The sequence below is a fragment of the Mycteria americana genome, chromosome Z, assembly GCF_035582795.1.
Source record: "Mycteria americana isolate JAX WOST 10 ecotype Jacksonville Zoo and Gardens chromosome Z, USCA_MyAme_1.0, whole genome shotgun sequence".
In the NCBI taxonomy this organism is placed as follows: Eukaryota; Metazoa; Chordata; class Aves; order Ciconiiformes; family Ciconiidae; genus Mycteria; species Mycteria americana.
The window spans coordinates 56,226,857-56,254,737 of NC_134396.1; the positions used below are offsets into that span (position 1 = coordinate 56,226,857).

Genomic DNA, 27,881 nt, shown 5'->3' on the forward strand with positions numbered 1-27,881 from the left:
ACTGCTGCCTTGGCTGAGCAGAGACCGTCTCTCAGTAGGATGCTCACCCTGGCAAGCATGGAATTGAGATCAATACTTAAATAAGGATGCAGTTGTCATTTCCAGTTCATTGGTGGAACAAAGTCCTCCTAGCTCATCGTTTCTCTTTTGGGCTTCCTACTTGCAGCCTGAGTGTCCTCCTCCAGTCCCACTGCATAGGTGTTTGTAGCCTGCTCTTACCTAAGAAATAGGATTTGATGCATGGGGTGAGATTTCTGCTAAGCAGCACAACCCACACAACCCACTAAAAACTGCATTTAAAAACCATTCAAAAAGCTATAGTATAAAAGGGGGAGAAAGAAAAATACCCAACACACTCTAAAAGAAGTCTTTAAAGTGGAAAAATGGAAAATTATGATTTTCAGAGAAAAACTACTGCAACCTAACCTCTACCTTAAAGGCAAGTTTCCTGTTGTAGATAACAGAGGTGCAGCAACATGTCAACATCCAGAGTGCCACATTGTGCCTCCTGTCCTTACATACTGTTTCCCACTCCCTGGTGCCCGCATCCCTTCCCCATCTTGTTGTCCCTTTGCAGCCATCATTAGCTGCCCAGGTAATACCCAGGACAGTGGGAGCAATGGGGTACAGAGCAGGCAGGTGGCCAGGCGGTGGTGAGTAGGGGAGCAGAGGCACCACAAGGGAGGAGGAGGAGGAAGAGAAGGAGGACAGGCAGCTGGGCTCAAGGAGGTCACTGCCTCCTGAGCCCCCAAGAAGGGGTCTGAGCACCTGGCTGTCCATGTCACTGCAGCACTGGCAGGGAGCAGAGATACCTGCCCAGCACTGAACCCCTGAGATTGAATGGGAAAGTTGGGTGGTTTTCCCTGGTGACCACTTCGAGAGAGACGATTTGGCTGGGTTTGACAATTCACACAAACTCTCCTGAAGGAAGATGAAGGAGTTTCTCTCTGCAGGGTCACAAACCCAGACAACACGTATCATCTTGGCTCTCTGCTGCAGTCGCGGCCCTTACAGAAGCCATATCATGTAGTCTTCTTTATAACTGTACTGAGCATCACCTTAGAAGCAGTTCATACTTTGACCTCCCCACACTTCTTGGAAGGTTGCCCTGAATACTTGCAGCTTTCACAGCGAGGAGCCTTTTTCTCATTTCTAGCCTAAAGATATTCATAGCTAGTTTCTGGTTGGTTATTTTGTGCCAAGAATCCCTTAGCTTAAACCCCTTCCCTCCACCCTGTCTGGTATTTACTGTGATCTAGTTATTGACAGCAGTCAAATCCTCCTTCAAACCTTTACTTTGCATTGCTGAACAAGGCAAGTTTGGCATCATCTCATCACACAGCAGCCTCTCCACTCCCCCAGTGATGCCTGGTTCTCCAGAAGAGGTTTCCCCACACCAAGTACTTTCCTCTACCTCCTGAAAGTACTTTACCTGCTTTGCCCTTGGATTAAATTTCCTGCCCATTTTGTATTTCTCCTACTAATCTCCATTTCCTTCAGTGCAACCAGCTAAAACAGTTTAGCATCAGCTAAAACAGTAGTAATATCAGACTCACTGCAATCCAGACATATTCATGTCTGTGATTGTTGCGTGAAGTTTAGGTGATCAAAACCTCTGAAGATGAGGATTTTTTGCTCTGTAAATAGTCCATAGGCAGAGCATTGCTTTCTCCTTCAGCATCGGTGTTTACTTTCACATCTGCTGTTGTGCCCACTGCAGTTGTGATTTGATGGTAAGAGGTTCATCTGAGGTAGGAGTGGCACCCCATGTTCTGAAATATGTTAATATTAACATTGATTTATCTTCCATTAGCACTTTTTAGACTAGCAAATCTATTCAACCATAACCTGCAAAGGCTTATTTGCTTATTTATACCATACAAAAACAGTGAAAGGCTTTGAATTTTTAATTGTATGTTTCTTCATCATATTTCACATTCATAATTCAGCTTATAGCAAGCCAGAAGCCTCTATGATTAGAAACACCCATAAATGATGGCATTATAAACAGTGAGGTGGTGAAAGCTACGGTGTTAAGAGGGGACATAATTTTCAATCAGACTCTTCATAGTTCTTCCGTCAGATTATTTTTTCACTCTGATCAATAGGAATTTAGCTGTTTATTTGAATGAGGCCAAAATAGCTTTTTCCTGTTAACACTCAGAGATGCGAGACAGAAAGTTTTTAATCCCAGCTGACATTCTTGTTTCTCATTATGTGCTTTAATTTTATTTACTGAGGTTTTGAGTAGAAGAATTTTTATAAACAAGATTCTAATACCATCATCCCCTCAATTTGGAAGTTACTCTGTAAAAATAAATACATTTTATATCTCATACTGATTGCCAGACTAATGAATAAAGATCAAACTGTGGACCAGACAGATTCCTAATTATCCTGTGGCTATTTTTTAGTATGGGGATAAATTTAACCCTGTCCCTAATCTTTAAATCTCTTCTACGTGATATAAAAATCACAATCCTAAATTAAAATACAAAAAGAAAAATATATTGGCACCCTATCTCCATCCCTCAGAGTGCAGTGATAACATGCGATGGAGTGATGGTCATTGCATTTAACTCCACATTTTTAAACAGAAGACCTCAACTCTCTTTGAGAGTTGACTGTAGGCTGATCAAGGCTACAGAGATATTTGAATTATGATGGTAGTGCGGTACAAAAAACAAAACTAGCACACATCCTTTGATTTCTTTGAAGATAACAAACATTTCCACTGATTTCATAGGATTCATTGCAGTTTGTCATGTGTGGCTGATGGTTTTTCTAGCTGTAAGTCCTAATTGAAAATTACTATTTACCAGTCGTCCAGAAGACATACACCTGAGCTGGTTTTGCACCCCAGGCTCCCCTGCTGTCAGCAGCTTTTCTGACTACAGAACCTGAGGCAGATGCTGGAGGTGGCATCACGTTCGTAGCCATATTTTATCACTGCTCACTGTGGAAAGAGCTTGTATTGTATGAATTTGTCACAAATTATTGTTGCTTTCCTACAGAAATAGCCCTGAGGGTTGCAGATTGGAAAAGGTTGGCTTATTTGCATTGGGAATACAATCTGTCCACAAAGTAAAGTCAAAATACCAAGGTTTTCTTCTCAGTTCCATAGCTGAGTTTTGGTAGAATATGTTACCTAGCACAACATTTTTGTTCTGGTCAAATATTTTTACAAGCTTTTTCTGAAACCTGGGAAGAGTATGGCACAATAACTGAGGAACAGAAATTTAATTTTGTAGGTTCTTTTGGAGATCTCCATTTTAACAGCAAAATTTGGAATTAAATGAAGATAGATCCATGTAGAAACTAGGAAAAATATGTTTAGAAACACGATTCTGAAAATTTTTCACTGACAAAAATAGAATTCTAAATTAAATCTCTTACTGTGTCTTCCAGTATTAGTGGATCTCATCAAGGAGAATATTTGTAGCCTTCTATACATTGGACATCAATAATATGGCAAGTTTTAAAAATCGGCGGTGTTGCTTAAAGTTCTGGACTAGAGCACCAAGCCCACAGGGATATTTGTTTGTTAGACAGAGATTAAAACATCCTATTTTTGATCTGTTGCTGATCTTTCTGAAAACAGAGGAGCTAATGGCAAATTCAGGTTTACAATTCGGCATTTCTCCAGGTGGCATGTGGTATTTCAGAATTCCAGTCACTCAAAAAACAAATGCCAGGTGCCTTGATAAGGTCGTCACGTTTGCCAGCAGCATGTGAATTGTTCTTTTGCATTCAGGAGACTTCACAAACCATGTAATATTCCTTTCCAGAAAACTCGTAATTATATTAGTATGCAATCTGAGATAGCTTTTCAAAAGGAAGCAGTCACCTACATAATAAGAGATATCCACAGCCTAATCATCCTGACCTCCTCTTTCTGGTGAATGAGAATTTTTTAACTCCCAGTTATGTTCTTGCAGGCGTAGCTCATTTTTATGGTTTCAATTTTTTTAAATATATGGTTTCTTCACAAATATTGCTGGTACCTTATGTACAACAAAAATGTTTGTTCTTAATGTCATCTCCTGGTGACAAAGTCAGGCTTGGAAACCTAGAATGGAAATGGATCTTACAACGTCTAGCTGTTTGGTGGATCCTAAATAAGTGTCCATGAAGATTTTTTTTTTTTCTTCAGCTAAAGAGGGCACTGAGTGACCATGGTAGAGCTACAGTAGACATCTTTTCTGGTTTTGAGTGTAAATTCTGTGTTGCAAAAGCATGAAAGGGTAGGATCGTTGGCAGATCTAGCCTGCAAAGTATACCTCCAGCGAGGAGGTTCCTGAGGTATGGTGTTGCTGCCAGAAATTATATATTGTTTTCCTTCCTCACTTCAGAATAGGAGATTGCATGCATCACAGATCTGTGAGGCTGGGATCAGTCCAAGTTTGCTACACCACTGCTATGGTTTAATGTCATGGCACCTGGAAGACTGAGGTGGGCATTTGTATTGCATGGGGTGAGGGCTCACCTCTGGCAGATGAATAAATGGAAACACTTCTGTGCATGTAGACCTTGAGGGCTGTGCTGTTTAGAACTATGCTTTGTAAAAAGTCTGTAAAAAAAGTAAAAAAATATATGCCCACCCCCCCCTTTTTTTTTAATATACGGTCTAGTCATTCCTTTCTTAAATGTAAGAACAATATTAGGCTTAGCAAGTGATGCTGTTACATGTAGGCCAAGCTTCACAATTCAAGGAAAGCAGTATAATTAACCCAAAACAACATCTGTGTGTTATTTTTGCATAAATTAGAATTCAAATGCAGAAATGTAAGTATTCATTAGATACAATGATGTGTGAAAAATTATAGACCTTTTATATGCATAGTTCAGGAAGAGAGTTTCACAGGTGGGCAAGAGAAATGTCATCCTCCTTCATTGGTTTATTACCCTGAAATCTCACCTTCTAAACAACTGTAAGTCTGACCCTACCAAAACATGCATGTGAGGCTTTCTGTGCCCTGCTGTGGCCACAGGTGTCCTTGATGTGAAATTCCAGCAGTATGGTCTTACTAGCATTCCACTACTTTAATTATGAGATCTCTGTGGATGCTAGTAAATTAGCTGGGGTCACTCTTGCTCAGCGATGCCAACTAGCTTCCAACAGCCAATATCCACACAGCTAAATTGCACCAGCCCTCAAAACAAAGTGGCCAGTTCCAAATTGCCTGGTGGGAATAATCTGTGGCTTAACTAACAGCGAGTTGTTTGGTCAGTGCTAATTTACCCAGGACTGTTCTAAAAATTTGGACAGTGTAGACAATTGAGTTCTAGCACCCAGGAGCACTCCTTGGCATTGGTTAATTTACTTGTGTAACTGTACTGTACAAGCAGAACAAAATCACTTCATTCTTCAAAAGCAGGTAGTATAGACTCTAACTTAGCCATTTAAGAGTTACATTATGTTATGAAATACCCCTCTTAAAAAAGGTGAGAAAAGCTGTGAAAGGTAGTGCTTTGATTAGAATACAAAAAATTAAATTATTGCAAGGAAACTAAAATATGTTGGTGTGGAATGAACAGATGTGCACCTGTGGCTAATTAGGGCATTATATTATGGCCCTGTTACAGGTATACTAGAGCTTTGGTTAGCAAATCTCTGTGGTTAGTGAAACGTAACACTGCCAGGAATAGTTTTTCCATCAGCTAAATGGCTCTCTGACGCTGGAGGTTATTGGGGCCTGAGCTAGCACCAGGTGTCATTGACAGCAGCTTAGATCTATTCTAGATTGTGTTTTTCATTTTTATCTTTTCAATTTCCTAATGGCAAAACCAAAGATGTTACTGGCTTGCAAAAACATTACTTGCTTTTTTGTAACCCACTCGGAATACAGAATCTACTTCTTTTTTAGATTTGCTAGAATTATGGTGATGTTGCTGAAGTTTGTATTCTATACAGGGATGGCAGATTGATAAAATACCTTCTGCAGTTTTGTGCCGTTGGCTTAAAGGAACAAGCCTGATTTTGCAAAATTCCTCCCTGCTTCCTTTTAAATTTGCTATAGTAGCATTAATTTACAGGGGCACATATAGTGGATTTATGAAGCTTTTAAGGTTTTTTTTTAGCTTAGCCTTAAAATAATTGCATCTTTAATACTTTTAAAATAATCTTCATATTTTGAAGTTAATTGAAAACTCTTGCTTATTATGGATTTTCTTCCTACTTGCTTATAACATGACTGTGGTCAATAAAGTAAAAAATGCTGAAGACAGGGAGTGAGTAGAAGAAAGTGATAGCAATGTAATGTGTATGTAATGCTTTTTGTCTTCAGATCACTGTACAAACAATAAAACCTCAGCACACTTTGGAGGGTTATAAGAGCTACTCTAAGTGAAGTAAGTTGAGCAGAAAGGTTCTGTGAGTTGAGCAAAACTACAGAGGAAATGGGTGCTGGTATCAAGGGTAGGACTGCTAGTTTTTGGCTTTTATTTTGGAGAGGGGGTTGGTGGTGGGTTTTTTTACCTCTCCTGTTTTTTTTTTTTTTTGCAACTACTCCCGTGGAGGGGAAAAAAAAGTGTATGGCACCTCAGCAGCTCTGACAGGTCAAGTCACACATGTTAAGTAAGTCCTGCCCACTGCAATTTTGTCTCATTACCCTGCATCTAATATCATGGTTCTTTTGAATTTCATCACAAATGACTGAGTTTTCCCAAAAGAACGTATGTCCTTCACCTTTTTGTTATGCAACCGGGCAGAGAGCAGGCACGCGGTGGGTGCCCGGTAGGCGTGGAGACTGCAGCAGGAAGGTTCCCCTGCGCGAGGGGTCTGGGCAATTGCAGGAAGAGAAACAACATCTTTGTCTGCGCCCCAGACATGCAGAAAAAGAGTTTAAGCAGAGTGGCTGTATGAGGAACATTGTTAATGTATGTTAATTCTTCACTGAATTCAAATATTCTGCAAGTGCGCAGCTCTTCTGGGTGGATTTAAGAAGAAGCCACTATAGCAAAGCTCTTCTACGTACTCTGATGCTGTGGCCTACTTAGAGTTTAAGAGGAGAATTTCACGCCACTGCAAAGAGTTAGCTCTCTGCACAAAGCCCGCTCGTTTGGAATTTGTGTGGGAAGGTGTGTGCGTTATCCTCTTCCTACATATGTCAGACGGTACAGAAGTGACTGTACATGATTTGCTGTGCTCACACCTGCTATAGTGTCATCATCCTTAAGGCTGTTTCACTCTTCTAAAAGCAGGAACATTCAAAAGATAAAACTGTTTCCAAATGTAAAAGAAAATAATTGTGGACATTGGACAATTAACCAAAAGAAAATAACTGTGGACTGCAATGTCCACAATTATTAATGTGGACTGCAATGTCCACAAATATATAACCTTATATAATTTAGGTTATATAAACCTAAATTAAGCAATTAGGTTTATATAACCTAATTGCTTAATTTAGAACTTCCTTTCTGAGCCATCTTATAACTTTGAATATAGTAGACCAGCAAAGAAAATAAACTGATTTGATTTATGCATCTATGCTGATGCATTTCTTCACACTTTTATACTTTCAGATTTATTATCTGAAGTCATAAATCAAATTAGTTGTGTTAATGCATACTTATACAAAGTACAAAGGCAAATATTCTTTGTTCCACTAAAACAATATTCTGTTAAATGAGTTTAACTAAACTAATTGAAGTTTTATGAAAATGTTTGGAAGTCAGTATATCAAGTAGCAGACATAATGGCGTACTCCGATTTCCCAGAGCAACCAGTAAAAGCAAGACAAGTGCAAAGAACAGGCTTTCTGCAAGATGTTTGGAGAAGCTTTCATTATTTGGTGCCTTTCTAAGACTCTATTTTATCGTTATCCAGATACAGAAATCCAAAACTTGCTGAAATAGATCCAGAAAAGAAATCAATGTTGTTTTTTTCTTCTGTAATGATAAAATGGTCTTCTGTTCATTCAGTCCCAAAGCCAATGTGACTGCAGTAAGGGAATAGTGGCAGAGGGAAGATTATGCTGTGTATATAACTTGATTTCACACTTTTATTGCTGGAACCTTGTTGATTCCTGTGGAGCTGGGTTCTGACACTATCACTGATAGTGTCTTTTTGTTAAACCTCTTTAAGAATTCTCAGATACGCTTCTGCAACTCTTCTCAAAACAATCCCTGCATTTCCAAGATAATTTCAATTATTGTTTTCTATTTTGTAAAAAAAAAAATAGTTTTAGCCCTAAGTAAATTGTTTATACTGTAAGCAACCAAGTCAGATAAATGCACTTTTCCATAATCAGCAGAAATCAAACTATCCAACTCCCAAAGCCGAAGCATACAGGATTTCAGGTCATGTTCTGCATTCCGCAAGTTATGTGCTGCCTGAAAGATAAATGGAAGCACAGAAACAGGCTGCTCATAGTAGCCATATTACTGTGCTTTTAAATAAAGCCTGAATCAGTTGAAGTAGTGGAATTTTACATGGACTTCAGTGAGGACAGCACGGTTTCAACAACAGATTATTATGTATCCCCATTCCCCTTTTGCACTTGTCACTCAGACATCTATAACACAGCTTACGTGTCACAATAGTTTTAAAGATGTGGAACCTGAAGTGCAGAGGAACGGCATCGTTTGCTCTAGGATAAGACTACAGTAGCTCCAGGTCACATGTCATATCGTCGTATCAATCTGTAATTTTTGTGCAATTATTGGACACGTGAATTATAAATCGGCTGATACATGCAGAAGCTTATAATCAAGATTTCTCCTGATTCCCCCAAGCCGCACGTGTCTTGTTTTCCAAAGTCTACACCAATGTGGAGCGTATGACTAAATGTACCTTCTGAATGATGCATATTTGTTTATCTGCACTCTGTAAGACCTGTGCCGAATGATTATTTTAGACACAAATTATGTGGAGACTGTCTTTGCCATTCTACATATATAAGGTGAGCACACCCACCTTCCTCGGAATAGAAAATAGGAATGTATATTTTTTTCTTTGTCCTGTTAGATTATTAAAAGTTTATTTAACTTTCTCTTAACTGCTTCAGAAACTTTATCAATTAACCACATCTCTTTCAAACAGCATGTAGCTGTAATCAAACTAAATTACTGTGCAGCAGCTTTCATTATGCAATGAAACACTTTTGTAAGGGCTTTTGTAAGGGCTACAGAAAGATCTTAATTACAAGTCTAGACGTTCCTGAAAAGGGAGAAAAAAACATGCTCTTTTCAGTTTCTTAAGGAGGTAGTGACTGCATTTATAGCTGAAGATGTCCAGTATGGAATAGGTATGTATAGCTTCGGTTCTCCATTCAGGACCCTACAGGCTTGATTTTGTAATAAATTCAACATGCGAGTCCTAAATGTATTCTACAGAGTAATAAAACTGCTAAAAATTTTCCTTTTGAAAACATGAGTGAATGTGGTATTCATGAGTGTGGCAGTCATATTATAGGCATCCTGGACAGAAATTCATATAATGATACCGCTGTCCTGGGCACATCCGACCACAGGTTTCTCCCCCCTACTAAGCCAATGCACACAGAAAACCATCATCTTGTCTGAGGAGAAAAAGGACCACCAGGTCCTTGATCCAGAGCATTTCCACGGCAGTGGCTGTTCAGCACTAACCTGAGAGGTAGTGTCTGCTACCCTACAATGCAGCACTGCCCAGGAGGGCAGGTGTGAGCTGGGTGTGAACAAGAGATGCAGGTGGAGCTCCTTTAACCATCTCTTTGACTGTCTAATGCAACTTTCCGAGAGAGCTGGGTTCATGCACAGCATGAGGGTCTGTAAGCTGGACCAAAAGCTAGTGAACAGGACAGGTTCACAAAGGAGTTAGGGCATATGCACAACAGTACTCATGAGCACACTCCCTGCTGCCGGAGCTGTCTCTGCTGTCCAGCCTCTGTTCATTGCAACACTGGAGATCATGTCCAGAGTTGGGATCCAGCTGACATCAAAATCCCCTGGTTAATGAGGAGACATCATGAAACTCAAAGGCTGTGCAGCTCACAGTCACTCTCACAAGTGGACACAAAGGTATTTTAGGACTTCTCCCTTACTTGCTGACAGAAGGGAACTTTCAACACTGCCAGCAGTGGCCCTGTGCTTGTCAGAGAGAGTGCAGGACCCTGGGAGCATAGCAATGTGGTGAGGGGTTGGCTGGTTTCTCATCAGTCCACTTGAATGAAGGTTGGTGCTCAGGGACAGCACATCCTGGAGTTAAACACAGGCATGAAGTATATAGAAAGCAGAAAACAGGTCAGGTTGTTTAAGCCTGAGTTGGAAGAATAGCAGGAGTTCCAAGGATTAAGTCAGAAAGGCCAGGGCAGAAAATGAGATGCATCTATCATGAGATAAGAAGGGAAGCAAAATAAATCATCCTCATAAGAAGAAACCCAGGTTAAGAGGCCTGTTGAAAGATGTCTAGGAGAAGGCAGCAGTGGTTTTGTCTTTTTTTTTTTCAGTAGTTTTCAGTAGAACTTCGGCTATAACTAGATACCTAGCACAATTAACAGCAGTGACTGAGTGGTGAAATGTGAGCCTAGAATAAGAAAAGACTAAGTCAGAGAGTATTCAAATCATTTAGATCTTTTCTAATTGGTTGCACCCAGGACCTTCATAGTACAATCTTTAAAGAGCAAGCTTTTAAAGTCTGAAACAGATTTAACAGGTAAGACTCCTGATGGAGGTTGGGCAGAGAAGCATATGTATGTAGTACTCCCTTCAAGAGGAAGAAGGGAGGAATTACAGACCAGCTGCCTTGACTCCACAGCCCAGAAAAAACCTGCAGTAAATAATGAAGCAAAGGAATATGAGGCACCTGGGAGATAACAAAGCAGGGAGGTCACCAGCGAGGCAAGTTTTTGTCAAGATCAAGTCATGCCAAATCAGTTTGATTTTTTCTCAAGCGGGGTAAGAGGCATTGTTAGTAGGGGAGGAACAGAAGGTATCATACACACTTGACATGAGTAAAGCTTTTGGTACTTGTCTCACCTGACAGTCTCACAATAAATTAGGGAAATGTGGTCAACGATGATGTAACTTTAAGCTGGATGGAGACTGGTTGTCTGTACGGAGAGAATGTCTATCAGTGTATCTAAAGATATCAAGAGTGGAGGTTCAGGAAAAATCTTCTCTGATCTGCTTTTTTAGTGGTTTTGTTGACAGCCTCAGATGATGGAATAGAGGGTACACTTATGAAAATTTTGGACAACATAAAATTGGGGAAAACTGTAAGTATATTGGAGAATGGGATTAGCAATAAAATAACTTTAGTAAAATTCAATGTCCTTTCCGTACTGTCAAGGACAAAATTGTACATGAACTTGAACAGTCAACAGTAAAAACATGGGAATGGGAACAGAACAGAAAGGACCTGAATGTTACACTGGATCAAAACAGGAGTCGGATATGTTGCAAAAAAGGCAAATAGATTTATGAATACATCCTGTAAAAATTGTCAGGCCACAACTGGAATACATTTTTGCATTTTCAACACATTGATGCAGGTCAATACAGCCTGGAGGACAGCAACAAGAATGATCACGAGTCTATAAAAGATGGTCTGTAAGAAAAAACTGAGCAAACTAGAGTCCTTAGTCTTAGAAAGAAGAATGATTGTGTACATAGTAACAAGTACTCAAAAGGCTGTTGCAAAAAAAGCAAATTATCTGCTTTCTGCCTCTATGGTGTATAAGAAACAAAGTAATGGACATCATCTGCCCCTGTCAAGATCCAGGTAAGTCACAGGGAAGTACTTTGTAATGGTCAAGATAGCACAGCCCTGTAATAAATCGCTTGGGGAAATTGTGGAGTCTCTAGTGTCAGAGGTCTTTAAGCATAAATTGGACAAACAACTGTTGTAGATGTAATTGATGCTGCCTAGGAGCATAGAGAGGAGTAGATGATTCAGGTTCATTTCAACCCTACTTTTCTACAGTTCTGGGTAATAGGTACCATAAATAAAATTAAGGAAAAAGGCCAGAGTTTTAAGCAGTCGTCATTTGTCCTTTTGTCATAAATTCTTTCAAGTCACATAGGAACATGAATTATTAACAGATAAAACAAAGAGCAAAAGGAATTCTCATGCAGCAATTAGAAAGAAGCTTTAAAAAAAAGGGGAAAAAAAGAAATCTTTCTGCTGCAGTTACAAATAGAGTCACAGCAATTGTTCAGTCATGAGCTGCTGTTGTGTACCATGGGAATAAAGGCCAAGATGAAGGCTGCCTCTATTTTAATTGGTAAGTCTTTCAGAAAAGGGCATGTATATTATTCCCACCTAGTGTCATGCTGAGTCTGTCCTCAACATTTGTCGAAGAGTAATAAGACTATCATACTCAATTTTACTAGAATACTTTTCTCCCAGATTATCTGAGATGCTCTACACAACTAACGCAGTACCTTACTGTGTGCCTGAAGCACAGCCAATTCACCCACCTGGCCTACTTACATCTCGTTGGTGAAAGCAATTGAGAAAGAAGTGTGATCATAGGATGCGCAAATATATTTTTTCAGTATTTATTCTATTTCCTTTGCATTTAAATGCACTAATTTAGTACAGACTGCTCAGGGTCTCTAGGGTTTCCATTCTACTTTTTCTTGTTCATTCTCTTTTGCTAAGTGGAATAGCCATATGTTCCTTAAAATCAGTACCATCCCTATTTATAGCACCTTCCTGGATGTGGTGTTCAAAAAAAGATAAAATCAGAGGAGAAGGTACATGAGCAAGCATAATTTATCTTCTTCGTGCCATTGGCCAGCTTCTCGGATGAAACTGCCATGCATGGAGAAGACTTTTTCCACAAGGTCTTCTTCCACAGGTGAGATCCTGAGAGGATCTCACCTGTGAGATCCTGTGGAGGCCTCTCTTCCATCTACATCTCATCAGGCCAGACCAAGTGCTGTTATTCTACAAGTAAATCTTACATTTTAGTCATTAGATGTTACAGGACATAACTAGAGCTAAATATATCCATGTAATGTTGCCATGGAAATACAGAATTTTGATGTAAATATAAATTTTCTGTATCCATCGTATTTCACTAACACAACATAGCAAAGCTGCAGTCAGAGAACTGCCATGCCTTTGTTTTCTTTCAGTGCTTGGCACTGTCTACTGAAAATCAGAAGAAAGTGAAAACAGGACATTTTAGCTACTGTAAGAGTATCATGTCATGATCACATTTTATGTGCATGCTATGTTAAACCATTACACAGCACTGTGCATCTGAAAATGTTCAAATGTTTTTCAAGTCTCTTCCAAGTCTCTTTTTCAAGTTTTTCCATATCTTATAGGTGGGGAAAGTGATGTAAGTCAGCAATGCCTGGATCATAAAGTGAGTCAGTACGCTGCTCTGCTTGATGCCTTGGGCCCTGATCTTCTCACTTAATCACATCATTTAGCCATTAAGAGACATAGCATATAAATAGTAGAGCACAGGTTATCTATTTTCCAATGAGAGTATGCGGTGCCCAAAGCTGTACTCCAGACTCTGAGAGTGAAATAATTATCTTTGAACTTATGCTGCAGAGGCACTGCCTGCAAAGGAACATGCCTCTTACTAAAATATGTGAGAAATAAAGTGAAGAGCAATCAAAATAGAGCACACATAAACTGAAATAAGTGTTATTTCACTTATGTGGATTGTGCTAATTTAACCAAATCCATTTCTAAGTCAAGATAGTTTAACTCAGAACACTGTTGACATGTATACAAGACAATGTAACTACCAAGTAGTCTTCAGTACCAGGAGCTATTATGCTACTTGGGGACCAGAGCTGTTGGGACTGACGAAAGTTTGCAAACAAGTCCCAGGGTATTTATGAAGTAAGGGAGCAATGCTGAAAATGGACACAGTCTTGGAAGGTCCCGTTCATAGTGGGTTGTGGAGCAGGAGATGCGCTCAGTGAATGACAGGTGGCTCAAGCTGGCAGACAGGAGGTCACTGCGTGTGCTGGAGGCCTTTAGGAGCAAGGCTGTTTTGAGGCAGGTACCTTTTACAGAAGTCCAGCCAGCAGTCTCTCCCCTCGGAGGGCTGGGGATCCATGAGGCTAGATGGTACTTTTGTGTCATTGAAGAATGGGATTTCTGAATCAGTGAAAACACTGGGAGGTTTTTTGTCCGTTTTGCCCTTTTATCTGTTAGTTCACAACAAAACCATTGACCCGATTGGCCAACCTCAACAAAATTTGGCAGGAGGCTAGGTCTCAAAGAAACGAGATGCCAACAGTAGGTCTGGTAAACCTGTGACCTGGCAGCTTGAGGCAGCCCCAGCTGCACGCATGGCTGGTCTGAGCACCACAGGTATCATGCCGTGCCCAGATACGAAGTCAAGCAAAAGAAATGGTGGGAGAGAGAGGAATGAGCAGCAGGGACTGAGATTAGGGACTGTAGCAACCATGACAGGATCTATGTGGAGTGCAGGCAGAGGTCAGAAGAGGTACTATGGGTACCTCTGGAATTCTGGGCTAGGATGCTGGGGAGGTAAGGGGAGGTATGGTGGAGAGGGTAGGAGGAGCTGCAGGTGTTGTGAGGAGGAGACATGAGAGAGAGAGCTCAGAGTATTGCAGTGGCAGTCTTTGAAAGACATGGGCTAGGTTATTGAGGGAATTCACGTTTGTTGGACACCCCTGTCCTGCAAGTGTTCTGCAAATGGCAGGCTGGGTAGAGGAGAGAAATTTCCTTACATGGGATCTTATGAGTTTGTAATAAAGAAAGAGTTCACGCTGCAAGTTCAGTACAAATCTGTTAAAAAGTCAGTCAGTCATGGTTAGCAAGCATGCACAAAAGGCGCAAGCATGGTTAGCAGATGTCGTTGGTTATGGTTCTTGCTATGTCTGAGAAGGAGCCCTGCGCACCAGTCTCACTTTACGACTTAAAAGGAAAGAAAAGTTGAACAGCTTCTCCCAAAGTTTTTCCCAAATTTCCCTCCCACAAAAATGTGATTCTGTGAAGAGAAGAAAATTTCAATGTTTTCAGCCTCACACCATAAAATGTTTTTAAGATTATGGGTGCGTATAAAAAAGGACCTGCTAAAAGACTGCAGACTTGGCTGGAACATTTCTCTGCACAAATTTGTTCAAAGTTTTTTCATATGAATGAATCGGAATTGTCTGCTTTCCACTGAGCGATCGTGAAATGTCTGATCCTTCTCACTCCTACAGTCAGCTAAACAGATTTGCAGCACATGAACACAGATCAGTTCAGACATCTCTTTCTGTCCACTCCAACTTGATTGCTTTTGGTGCACTCTCTGTGTGCTGCTATTACCTCCGCATGTCAAACACATCACTGTTATGCTGTGGGAACATCTTTGCTGCACTTACGTCTTCATTCGCTGATAAAGAAATAGTTTTAGCCAGGGTGGACATGATTGTGTGCAGCCACACAGATGTGACTGCATTAAATGATGTAGCAGCGTGCAATCCATCAGTTTCCATATATTGTTGCCTGTTTTTACCTTGGATAACTGATTAGCTATGTCATTGTAGAAAACACAGATGGGGCAAGCACTTAGATTTCACTGTGAATTAAAGTAGATGAGAATCTTTGGCTGATCTCCACAAGCCACGTCATGACAAATACTACCACTTTAGGATTTTAGAGAAAGTCAACAAAAAAATATTTATTGCACTGTAAGAAAGACACACTTAAAAAGCACTCAGTGTCACTAAAACAATGCCTAAGGAAAGAGCAATGTATTCTTAGTTAATGTTATTTAATCACAGGCAACGTATACAAACTAAAATTCCAATGAGATACACAGTCAAGTATTCATCTCAGATGCTAATTCAAGTGAACACTGTAGCTGTGCTTTCTAGATGAATATTCAAGCATTTGTCATTTGCTGCATAACTGCACACACACTAGTTTTTTTAATAGTGAAAACACAACTGAGAGAGATGCTACTAAAATGTAGACCAGGAGACTTTCAGATAAGATGATGTGATTCTACCCTTAAGCATCTTTCTTCCAAGGCTTCAGAGATTTCTGCTGAGTGTTTTATCAATAAGAAATACAGAATTTGTTTCACTAGTTTATCCTTTTTTGTCTATCTATCACTATATTATATATTTTTTCTATGTCTGTCTATAGCAGTGGAAGAGGCAGCCATATATTCCAGAAATTCTTCTTTCCATTAGGGCAAGGCAGGAACAGCATATTTAAAGGAATTCAGTGGTGACTGAATTCACATGTACTGCACGTGCTTCAGCAAGACAGATGGATTTTTGATCTCTGAAATTGGGTGGTTTTAAAACCCTTGAGAAGTCTGTTCCAGGGACCTCAAGGATTTTGTATGCCTAGGACACATACTGCATCCTTTCTACTGAAAGGTGTCTATTTAATAGTTTAATAGTTTATGACCATTTTCTTATCTCTCAGAATGTTATAATGTGCAGAAAGGACTTTCTTCTGAGCCAGACTTTGGTATCTCAACATCTATTAGATTACTTCCTAGAAGCTACCACTGTATTTAAAAAGTTAATAATACTTTCTGAGATCTTTTTCATCTCAAATGGATGTGATACTATCTTTGCCTTCCCAAATTTTAATTTCCTATTCAGATTACAATATGCATCCAAGGATCCTGTGCTGAGCAGGTTTGCGGAAAAAAAACTGCTGAAAATTAGTTAAGTGGCTCTGTGTCACACACGTAGCAGATTATTAATCTGCTGCTATAGATTATTAGGAAGATGTTAACTCATGCTTGACCACAACATCTCACTTAAATGTTTTGACTTTCTCTTTTTCTAGTACCTGCATGCAAATGGGATTGTACATCGTGACTTGAAGCCAGAAAATCTACTCTATGCAACGCCAGCACCAGATGCACCACTAAAAATTGGTGAGCAGCATTCAATGTATGCTTCCCCAATTCCTTTGTACCAGTAATATGTGCTAACTAATGTTTACAGTATACACGTCTCACCACCACTTTATTCGAAGCTAATGCTTATACTCAAATGAACAGCACGTTACTTCTTCAGTAGCAGAGCTGTGCATGGTGTTTTTAAAACCAATACAAAACTAGATGCTTGCTTAAGGAATTTATAGCCAAAATTGTGCAGAACGTGGCAGAGAATAAAGCTCTCAGGAGGAACAAGAAAGATTGTGAGATTCAGCGTACAGCTGTGTGCACCACTTCTGTGCTCCTTTTTTTTGTTAAATTAGTATTTTAAGAGGAAAGATTCATTGGCATGGAAATACAAATGTGCAGGTAACTGGTAGAAAGCAAACTGAGCAAGGCTGACTTCTGTTTTGAAGGCAGATTTGAGGGATAAGAAGTGATCTTCTCAAAGAGCATAGGGAAACTATCTAAAGCACAGTCGGCACCACAGGGGGTGATGAGGAGCGACAAGGTGAGACCAGGCTCTCCTGAATGGGCTTGTATTATGCCAGTTCTGTTGGGGATGGTCGCCGCTTGCAAAGGGCATGACCTCCAAAAATGCTGGGTATGCCCAGTTTTTACTTGAGCAAAGAGGAGCTCTGTGCAACGCTCCTGAGCTGTATGTAACCAGTTTGGAAATACCACCTCGTGCTCCCTTACCAGGGAGCGTGGGAGTGTGGGAGCATGCAAGGAGTGAGTATTGCCATGTTCGTCAGGCCGGTGTTCGTCATGGGTTTCAGGGGCCAGATATCCACAAACTAGTCTCAAGCAATTTAATATAAATTTGTAGGAAAGTCTTGCATCTCAGGATGATGATATCTTAATTTATTTTTTATCCTAGTTCTTATCTTTCCTGGAAAGGCTCTAAACAGCTGTAATGTGACAGCTTAATGCAGCACCCAGTGGCCTTGGTTTGACAGCCAGAGTGGTGTAGGAGCTTCTGAAGCATTTTCCTAAATGCTGTGATTCTCCATCTTCTGGTTAAGATTATTGCCTTGTTTAAATTGAGATCTGATTTACAATGAGTGGCGGTGTTTATAAAAGTAAAGTATATTTCTGTTTAGATAAATAATAATACATAAATGATAACCATTTAGGGACAAGTGAACCCTAACTATGCATTTCTAGAATAAAATATGAACTATTTTTATCCTTGATCTTGAGTCAAAACATTCCCTTTTATATTCACATAAAACAAAAATACTTTTATTTTGCATTTTTTAAGGCCAGATTGTCATCACCTAAATTAAAATTTGAAGAGGCTCAGTTTATTCTCAGTGAAAACTAAAAGAGTTGTGAAGACTTCAGTTTTTATGACTTTCAAAAAGTGAGTCATGCAAGTACGACATGTAACGTCATGAAGGCTCTTGCTGTCTGAACAGTAATTCAGGGTGGAAACACTGCAAAAATGGTGATCGGTACTTCTCCTGGCACAACCTCCATGCCCCTAGAAACCCTCTATCAAAAGACTGCTGAGATTTTGTCTTGCAGGGACTGCGTACTCTGACCCTTATCCAAGAATTCACTGATGCACAATTTTTTAACCCAAAATTGTTCTGTTAATTTTATTGGATTACTCACAGAGTGGAAGCTGAATATATACCTAAAATGCATTTCTGGATCACTGCTTTACGCCCCTAGGCATCCCATTGTATTGGCTTTGGCAATCTTCAGGATAAAATACAAGCTACATTTCTGTCAAGCAAGAGCCAGGAATACTCATTTGTACGGACAAATTTTGCTTCTGGATTGCAGTCTCGGTAGATTCGTTAAATTGATCTTCATCTCTGGAAATGACAGTACTGTTTATTTAGTGCATAAATGTTCATTTAATTACATAGACAATGTAAAAAAAAAGTGATTTTTACAAGGAAGTAAGAACATTAATATTCCTAAACAATCTTAACAGCTGACTTCGGACTTTCCAAGATTGTGGAAGATCAGGTGACCATGAAGACAGTTTGTGGAACTCCAGGGTACTGTGGTACGTTGTTTTATTATTTACAGTGTGCTGCACTTAATGTGAGGATGTTACATTTTCTGTTTCCAAGGTGAAATGCTTCTTCCTAAAGTCAAAATTCAAAAAGCCCCTAAGAAGCAGAAGTAAAAAACAAAAATTCAGAACTGGCACTGGGTTAAATTTTTCTAAACTCATATTCTCTAGCACTGAAGCTTAATAATCAAAACACATGTTATGGTGCAAGTTCATTACTTACATGGAAATAAGCTTGACCATTGTAAAAATGGTGAAATTACTAAAATAATACTGGAGAGGCTTCAACAGAAATTTGGACTATGAAAGGCATAATGGAAAACACTAAAACTTTATAGATTTCATAACAATTACGAATATTTGAATATTGCTTGCAGTGAATTTATCTTAATATTTTTTAACATAGGGGAAATCAAATTATTTCTTAGAGTAGGGGCATAAATTAATCTCCTAAACCCAAAATGTTTCAGCAAATACATGGTTTTAAATGCAGGCTTGACTCAGACCATTCTGGTCCACACTGGAGTGGGAGCTGTATAACAGAATTATGAGTGCAATATCAAGGAGCTCTTTGTGGCAGATCTTGTCAACTGGGTGACTGCTGTGGATCTAGTCATCTCTTCCAGCAGTAAAAAGGCTTTGGCACTTTTAACTAATCCTCTTTTCTCCTAAACAAAATAAGAACAAAATCATGGGTTTGCCTCAGTTTTACCAAGAGAGGGAGAGTCAGTATGAACCACTGCCTACCAAAATGACTAATTTGCCTGTGCATTCATGATACTTCCACAAGCATGAGTTTATGGATTACTTCAGAGCAAACATCTAACTCGTGAGCTTAGTACTGTATTACACAAGGATGGTAATTTTAATTCCTTTAGTAATTTATAAATTAGGAAATCATATGCTTAATGATGTTGGGTTATGTTTTTCAGTTGGTGGCCTTTAAGGACACTTTCTACTTGTTTAACTGTGGAAGATGTGCACAAAGTTTAGAAACCATGTTCCGTCTCAGTTGTCCTGTTCTTACATGTTTCTGGTTTTTCCAAAATCACAGCTAGTTCATGCTTCTCAGTCTTGTAGCTTTTAATAATGTAAGGTGTCTAAACTGAATGCAAGAAAACCACCACTGATAGTTCAAATTAAAACAAATTTCTGTAGAATCATATTTAGGTAAAAATATGTTCCCTCATTGTTATATAGGAGGGTGAGGTTTTGATAAGCAAGTGAAAAAACATAGTACTGGTAACAATCTGTGAATAATTAGGAATGTGGGGTTTTTCTCCATTGCTTTGGGGAAAAAATAAGTGGGGCAGCAAGCGAACACTACAATTCCTGTAAGCATGACATCTGGCAAACGATGTCATAGCTGTTCTACATGTCAGATAACAGTAATCCAAAGAGGATATAACTAAAACCAACCCCCAAAAAATCCAAAATCCAAAACCAGAGTTCAGGCACATAACCTGCCACAGTAGGTAGAAAGCAAGCATACAACTGATCTTGAAAAAAATAATTTAAAAAGTGCTGCCAAGCCCCAGCGGCCATTCCCTCGTGGAACCAGAGCATTTTGCTCTGCCCACGGGGCTGCAGCGGGAGCTCGTCCAGCTGCAGGCGGGGACATGCCCAGCCTGGCCGTCCCCTGCACACAGCAGACTTGTCTTCAGCAGCAGTGTCCCCAGGGGTGGCACGGGCCTGTAGGATGCTTCGTCCCTGCGGAGAGCCTCCTGCCTGCCTGCGGGTGGGTGGTCTGCAGAGCAGGGCAGACCCCTGGTGGGTTCTGGCTCAGTTTCCTGTGGTGGCACCAAGCTGTGCAAGGCAGAGCAGCCAGCAGCTGGACAGAGACTCGCAGTCTGCCTGGCAGCTTTCAGCAGAGCATCCCGTGCATGCTGTTGGGCTCCCAGGACAGCACCCGTGTGCATAGCTTTGCTGTCAGAGCAGGGACAGCTAGCTCCTGGACACGCACAGAAGCTCGCCTGGACTCCCAAAATCAGAAAATGAGCCGGAAATGGATCCTCCAGTGCCAGAACATGCAAAAGAAGGAGCCCCTCCAGCAAAAGAGGATTGCAGCTGCCTCTGCAATCTGCTCACCCTTCATTGCAGGGCACTTCCAGGTCAGCAAACCAGCTAATGGCCAGGCAGGCTGGTGGTCTTGTTTACCCCAGGGCAAGCCTGCTGGGCTTCCCATGGTGGATGCTTACCTCCGACAACCAATGCGATCTTGTGGAGAAACCTATTTCTGCCATTCTTGCTGAACTCTAGATCCTGAATGGGCTCCTACAGGAGGCTGCAAGTTGCTAGCAGTGTGCTGGGTGGTAAGCATCTCAGGTAGTTTTGGACAGAGCTGAGCCAAGCCATGTGGAAACTAAAGACTTGGCATTTGTTTTTATAACTGTGGAAGCAAAGGAAAGAGGACATAGTAGAAGACTGTAAGATTACTCTGTTACCTCGTAGGACAGCTGATAATGCAATTCAAATGACATGTCCATTACCTTGTATGACATTCTCTGCCAAACGCACACACGTGCCAAGTATGCTTTAGAGTAGCACTGAATTCCAATCTGCTTAGCTTTGTAAAACTGTACTTCACGTATTAGCTATTAATGTTCTGGTTGTCTTCTCTTGTGACAGTTGTACTACAAATGCCATAAAATTGTAGTTAGTATTTAGCCCTTTTTATGCCTGTCTTTGTATACCATAAAAATAGGATAAGGGTTATTCCCATAGAATAGCCCTCAGAGTAAGGATGACTTGGTGGGGAGGGTTGAGGCTGAATGTCTGTGATGAGAAGAGAAGAAAGGAGCTTTGTGCCTACAGACATGGACCTGCAATGCCTGCAGACATGGACCTGCAATTCTTGCTTTATGACCCAAGTTAATTGACCATGCAGAATTCCTGGTGCCTGGAAAATATTCAAGCATTACTTTCCAGAAGTGAAGGAAACCCAGGAGGAATACTGTTGAAATGCCAAATTAAACTATGAATAATTGATAGCCACAGGCTGCCAACTCCCACATCCTGCCCACCCAGCTATGAGCAGCTTCTCCAGAAAGGACACAGCAACAAAAACACATACGGAAGTCTGGATACTTTGGCATCAAGACTTACCAATCTACAGTTCCTGGGACATGCAAAGTGATGCAGAGGACTGAAAGCAAGAAGATGGTCACAAAGAACTTAACTTGCTGAGACATTGTGCTTTCAGTGAACTTAACAAGAAGGACATAAGTGATTTCTGACAGTAGCACATAAAAATAAGTCAGTGCAGAGCAGTGATTCATGATCAGTCTGTTACAGCCAACATCTAAACTAACAGCAATGTATCAGTCAAACCCATTCACCAAAAGCAAATTTCTAGAAATACTGAAAAATCATATTTACAAGATGCATAACTCTGTAATTACAGTCCAGATAGCAAGGCAGCCCTGTATATACAAATCTTTGCTCTCCTTTGTGGCCATTTTACAATACTGAGGTGGAAGGAAGAGAAAAGCAAAAGAAGGGCAGAAAGTGTCTTCTGCCCTTATCCTGAGCAAGATGACATCCCAAGAAACATTGCATTCTCTAGAAGAGGAAGCATATTGGACATCAAGCAGAAAAACTGTCCTGTTTATTTCAGAACCCCCCAACATGGCATTAACAAACATGGCAGGGAGAACGGTGGTTAACATCTCTTTTCTTGGTCCATCTTCATTTCTTTCTCTGAGGCCATTGACTGCTTTTCCTTTAGGCTGTCCTGTTAGCTACGGGTTGACCTGAGTTAAAATCAGTTGGGATCTAGTGTCCCTTCTCAAAAACAGCCCCTCTCTGTTCACCAGTTTACCTAGCAGAAGAAAAAGGAGGCAGGGAAAGCCTGTGCTTAGGCTGGCAAGCATTTGCCCAGCTGCCAGCTTTATGAGTGGTATGTACCAAACTTAGTGCTTTGCCTTCTATATTAATGCTTTGTAAAAATGCTTGATGTATTCCCTGCATGGTAAATCCTTCAGGTAAGCTGACGAAGTCTGAGCCAGCTGCCTGGAGGCCATTAGGGAGTTGTGTGTACTCTGATTAAAATCATGCCTGGGGGAGCAAGGTTCCCCCAGGATGTTGCAGCACGTTCCTCGGAGAGCCAGCTGCCCCAGCAGAGACCTCCCACAGGCTGGGAGCAAAGCGGGAGCGTGCCGGCAGCCTGGGTCAGTCCGGACGGGCAACCAAAGCTTCAGGCTCTGCAAGGAGCTGTCATACATTTCAGGAAGCCCCAGCCCTTCTTGGCCCTCCTGCTTATGGCTGTGAACATGTAATGCGGGGAAGGTGAAGAGATGCGTACATGCTGCAGTGTTGATGCTCATAGGTGCAGCAAGTCCGCTGTGCCCCAGAAATGTGGCAGCCATCCCAGGTGCATCTTAGAGCCGGTGGGCTCAGGGGCTGTGCTGCTGTCCCGTACATCTGATGGTTATTAATACAGATACAATGGTTGCTGAGAAGAAGGGCTACTGATACATCGAAGTGCAACTCAGCAGTGTCTTTTTAATTATTTTTTCCAAATTAGTTGGGTATTTTTGTCTGTGGCCAAAAGGAGAGGGAGGGAAGGGTCTTGCCTCCCCCAGTATCAAGCACTTCCATTTCCTCCTCTGGAGATGTGGCATTTTCATCCTGCTGCCTCAGGAGCTTTGCCCAGGTAGGTTTGCCCAGTGGGAGGCAAACCTTGAGGGTGTGCGGAGCTACGAGCCCAGGGGGTGTGGGGCTGGGGGTGCTTGAAGTAGGCACATCGCAGTTTGAGTGTGCAACCGTGCACATTTTTAGTCACACACATAGCAGCAACAGATACTGTCTGAGGGATACAGCGATCTGCTCAGCTTTCCTCCAGGGGTGTCTGTCAAGCTGCTTGGGCAGAGATTAACTCCTCTTTACTGTTGGAGAGCCAGAGTCCCCCCACACTGCCTGATGTTTCTGCCTGCTCTGCACTGCAGCAAAAGCAATTGCCTGTAATGGTCTTGTCTTTCCTTAAGTAAAACAGAATACCAGAAATAAAGCCCAAATAAAGTATCAAGTAAATAAGTAAAATACTGAAGTAAAAGTACCACCTTCTTTGTCACATTACAGCTCCAGTGCCGCTGTAGCTTTCTGTGGTTCCTTGCACAAACCTAACCCTAAAAAGCAATTTGAAGCCAAAGTCCGCTTTTCATTTTATTCTGGCTGTGCTTGGACATGGCTTCTGTTGCTTTATACTCAGTGAAGGGAATGATTTGCCTAATTAAGGGCTTAAAGGAGCAGGATCTAACATTTTAAAAGACACTTATGAGGGTACAGAGTTTAAATGGACTTTGTGACTTATTTCTGCATTCAACTTCCATCTTATTGACAAGTGTTTTATCATCTGCAGCACCAGAGATACTACGGGGATGTGCCTACGGCCCTGAAGTGGACATGTGGTCCCTGGGGATTATCACCTACATCCTGTAAGTGCAGACAGTGCCATGGAGTGGTTCATTTGTGAGCAGCTGCAGGTTTTTATGACATTATGAGCTGTGCCATTGGAAAACACGAGATCCTGAATTTTAATTATGATATTCCTAATCTCATTTAAGTAAGTCAAATCCTACAGGAGCGTGGCAAAACACTCAGATTATATATTTGATAAATATAACACTTCTTCCTGAACAGCAGCAAGGTCTGCGCAGAATTGTGCTATTAATGTGAATGAATAGCAGCAAAGCTGTTGAAAGCAAAAATACAAGTATACGAGTGTCAGAAAGCGTCATTTTTTTTTTCTCATTCACACAAACTGTGAGATATACTATGATCATAACTAGCTTCTCAACTACAGATTGGGCAAGGAGAAGTTAAGGTACTTGCAGTAGTTTCACAGTGCCTGTGAATATTCCCAAATGCAGCTGCCCCATTTGTGTCAGCCACAGACACTGCTACAGCTTCGGCTGCAGCATCAGTGTTGCTGTCTCACAGCATCTCAGCCAGGAGACAGGGAACAGCCCTGAACTCTCTGGCTGCAAATCAGTCTGATGGGTTAAATGATTAATGTCGAAGTGTTCTACTTCCTACAAAATAACCAGAGACACTGTTGACAGAGGGATGTGAGCGATGCTGGCCGTACATATTTTAAACAGTTGAAGTTGCAACTATATTTCCAACCAAAATTTTCAAACAGTTGTGTCTAAAGGTAGGCACTTGTGTCTGTGTCTTAATATGGCTAGTCCTAATTCAATTGGTAAGCATTGTAATTATTTTATTATATCAATGGAATCTTTCAAAGGAAGATTATTGAGAAAGGAAAATTGTATCATCTGATGTATTGACACTTCTCTTTATGGAAGAATAAATAACTTCATTTATTCCCTTGGCAACACCAATGCTAAGCTGGCTTGTATAGTTGTATACAATACTTGCAGGATGCCTTTTATGGGAAGAAAACAGGATTTTACACATATACATTAAAGATATGGAGGATTTTATACATCCAGGCCATTTTCTTTCCCCTTCTAGGACTCATTAACTATGTCCAGCAAGTACAGTGTGTAAAAAACAATTATTTTCTTTATGTCTTTTGCAAAGACAGAATTACATTTTCTAGGGTTTATACTAAAAGTACTTGTAAGGATATATAAACACTCTGTTGGAAACATCAGAAAACATCTTTTATTCTGTACATAAGTTTCAAGTAAGTCACAGCTCTCCTTTTGGGTGCCTCTAAATAACAGGCTACAATATTCCTATTTGCCATTTTGTTATCTGCTCCTTTTAAAATGTGAATCTTTGTCTCAAGGCCTGGTTCAAGTCTGCAGAAGATCACATCTCAGATATTGTCTGCCAGGTGATCATTTCTCATCAATTCTAGTGGTCCATGCACGGCAGAGAGATGTGAAATTTGCCAGCAACGCTGGCCCAGCGATTGGAGAGGTGCCTTTTGTTGTCCCTTTACAAAGATATCTAGATTAAGCCATGGGCTTGCCTAGTTATTCAAAGACTGAGGGACAGCTGTTGTAGCTGAAACTGAGAGCCTTCCTTAAGCAGAACTTGCTTTCAAGTGTAGGCAAACTCCAAGGGAGAACGTACAGCAAATTCCTGTTTGAATGTATGGAGTGGCATTTGCTATACACAGCCTTTCAAAACCTTCCAGCTGTTCAGGAGATGCTCCCAACCCATGTTAAACCTGTGCACTGTGTAAACACAAGCATGTGAGCTCCTGCTCTGGGTGGGACACCACCGGTACCACTTCTCCTCTGCTTCTTCCTCCTTCTGTTCCTCTCCTCCTCCCCTCTTGAAATCCAATTTGACCTACAGGAGCAAGCCAGGCAAAAAGGGTGCTAGTCAAATCCACTTGGCTATCTCTTCCATTTAGCTGGCTATCTCTTCCATTTAGCTTTAATAATACTCCACATTTAAAACTCTTCTATTGAGTGTAAAGCTTTATAGCTCAACATTTCTGATGAGATACAAGCTGAGACCAGAAAGGTACATGTAACGTAACTAACTGATTAATCCTGCAGCCTAAAGGACAGTGTTGCATGTCTCAGTCTCATAGTTTAGTAGAGGGAATGCACTTACGTATAGTCAAAAAAATACATTGTTGTATGTGCCTCCAAAATAGAGTGGATTTAAGAGTTAACTACCATGATACAGAAAACAGGCCCATAAAACTGTATCTTCTCGCCAATACAAAGTGGACTTACCATGTGATTAAGAAAAACTGACACATATTTTGACCGAACAATTATTCCTGAGGTGAATTATATTAAGACCTGTTGATGATAACTGTCATAATTCCAAGGAAGCCACATTTATAGTTTTAACAGCAAAGAGTACCAGTCCTTTTCTGTTCCAGCAGCAGGTTAGAAATGCTACTGCACATATGAGACGCAGATAGTGGTCAACCAACACAGAGGCTTTGCCTGTAGTCAAAATTGCATAGATTTAATTAAAGGTGTTTTTTTACTAACTTACTTAAAAGGGCACAAAACATTGTCTGGTCATTTCTAATTGATTTTGAAGCTGTTTACATTGATTTTTCTTTATTTGGTAGGTAATTGATATAAAATGAATCACCATAATCCTGGTTTAAATGAAATCAAGAGCAGCCATGCTGGGTCTTACTCTGGTTTAATTCATCTAATTTGAAATCACACCTCTAGTTTTATTCATCTAATCTGTCTGCTGAAATTTTTTTTTAGGTAGAAGTGTATCCATAGAAATTGTTAATAAGACAACAATAGGTCATAGTAGTGAGTTACAATGAAAATATTTTTAGGAGTAAATAGAGAATCACTCAGAATGCTTCCAAAACAGCAAGCCTTAAGCATGGGCTCACTGTACGTCATCAGTTACCTGGTATTCAGAAGCCAGTTTTGGCTGAACCAGTTAGTGGCCCAACAACCCTGCTCAGCAAAGGTGCTCCATGGGGATAGGAGCCGACCTGAAGCAAGCTCAGAAATGGTGGTGGGAGAGTCAGGCAAATGGGAGGGGAACAGCAGAGGGACCGTGATCAGCTCCCACCTGCTGAAGCACACGGTATTTGGAGGTTGGATCCTTGTGTTTTAACCCACCTCTGCCAGACTTGGAAATTAATAATGCACCCAGAATGTGCTTACAGTGGAGGTTTTCTCCTCTTCAGCAGTGCAAAGTGATGCAGCTGTTGCACCCATGGCTACACACCACTCTCAAAAATACATTTCTTCCTTGAACATGTCTCCTTCTCTAGACAGTAAGCATACTGATTGGGTTTAAAAATATAAAAACAAGTGAAAATGTAAGGTTAAATTTTCTAGATTTGTTGCTGTCTTGTTCTTTATGGTCTGCTGTTCTTTTCCTGTCATCATCTCGTTGCTTGTTGCATTTTCTGGAGTCAGAGTAGCAGATAGACTTTCTGTTTAGCTCAGAACAGGTACTGGTTGAATAGGAAGTTCACTTTAAAACATCTGATTATGTGTGCAGGCATGATTAATGTGCAATGAAGCGACAAAAAAGAACATTATATAAATGGAAACCACGTCTATGAGTTTGCTTTTCCCAGGGCCAGCAGTGTGGATCTGTGTCGGATTCTG

General features: G+C 40.7%; 1 protein-coding gene across 3 annotated transcripts in view; it reads left to right on the forward strand.

Annotated features, from left to right (window-relative positions):
- Nucleotides 1-27,881, forward strand: part of CAMK4 (calcium/calmodulin dependent protein kinase IV) — a 175,954-nt gene that overhangs the window by 140,015 nt on the left and 8,058 nt on the right. For all 3 annotated transcript variants that reach the window (XM_075488666.1, XM_075488668.1, XM_075488667.1), the window contains 3 exons: nucleotides 16,724-16,814; nucleotides 18,766-18,840; nucleotides 24,209-24,284. In XM_075488666.1, the coding sequence (XP_075344781.1) occupies nucleotides 16,724-16,814; nucleotides 18,766-18,840; nucleotides 24,209-24,284 (242 nt within the window). The remainder of the gene's footprint in view (nucleotides 1-16,723; nucleotides 16,815-18,765; nucleotides 18,841-24,208; nucleotides 24,285-27,881) is intronic.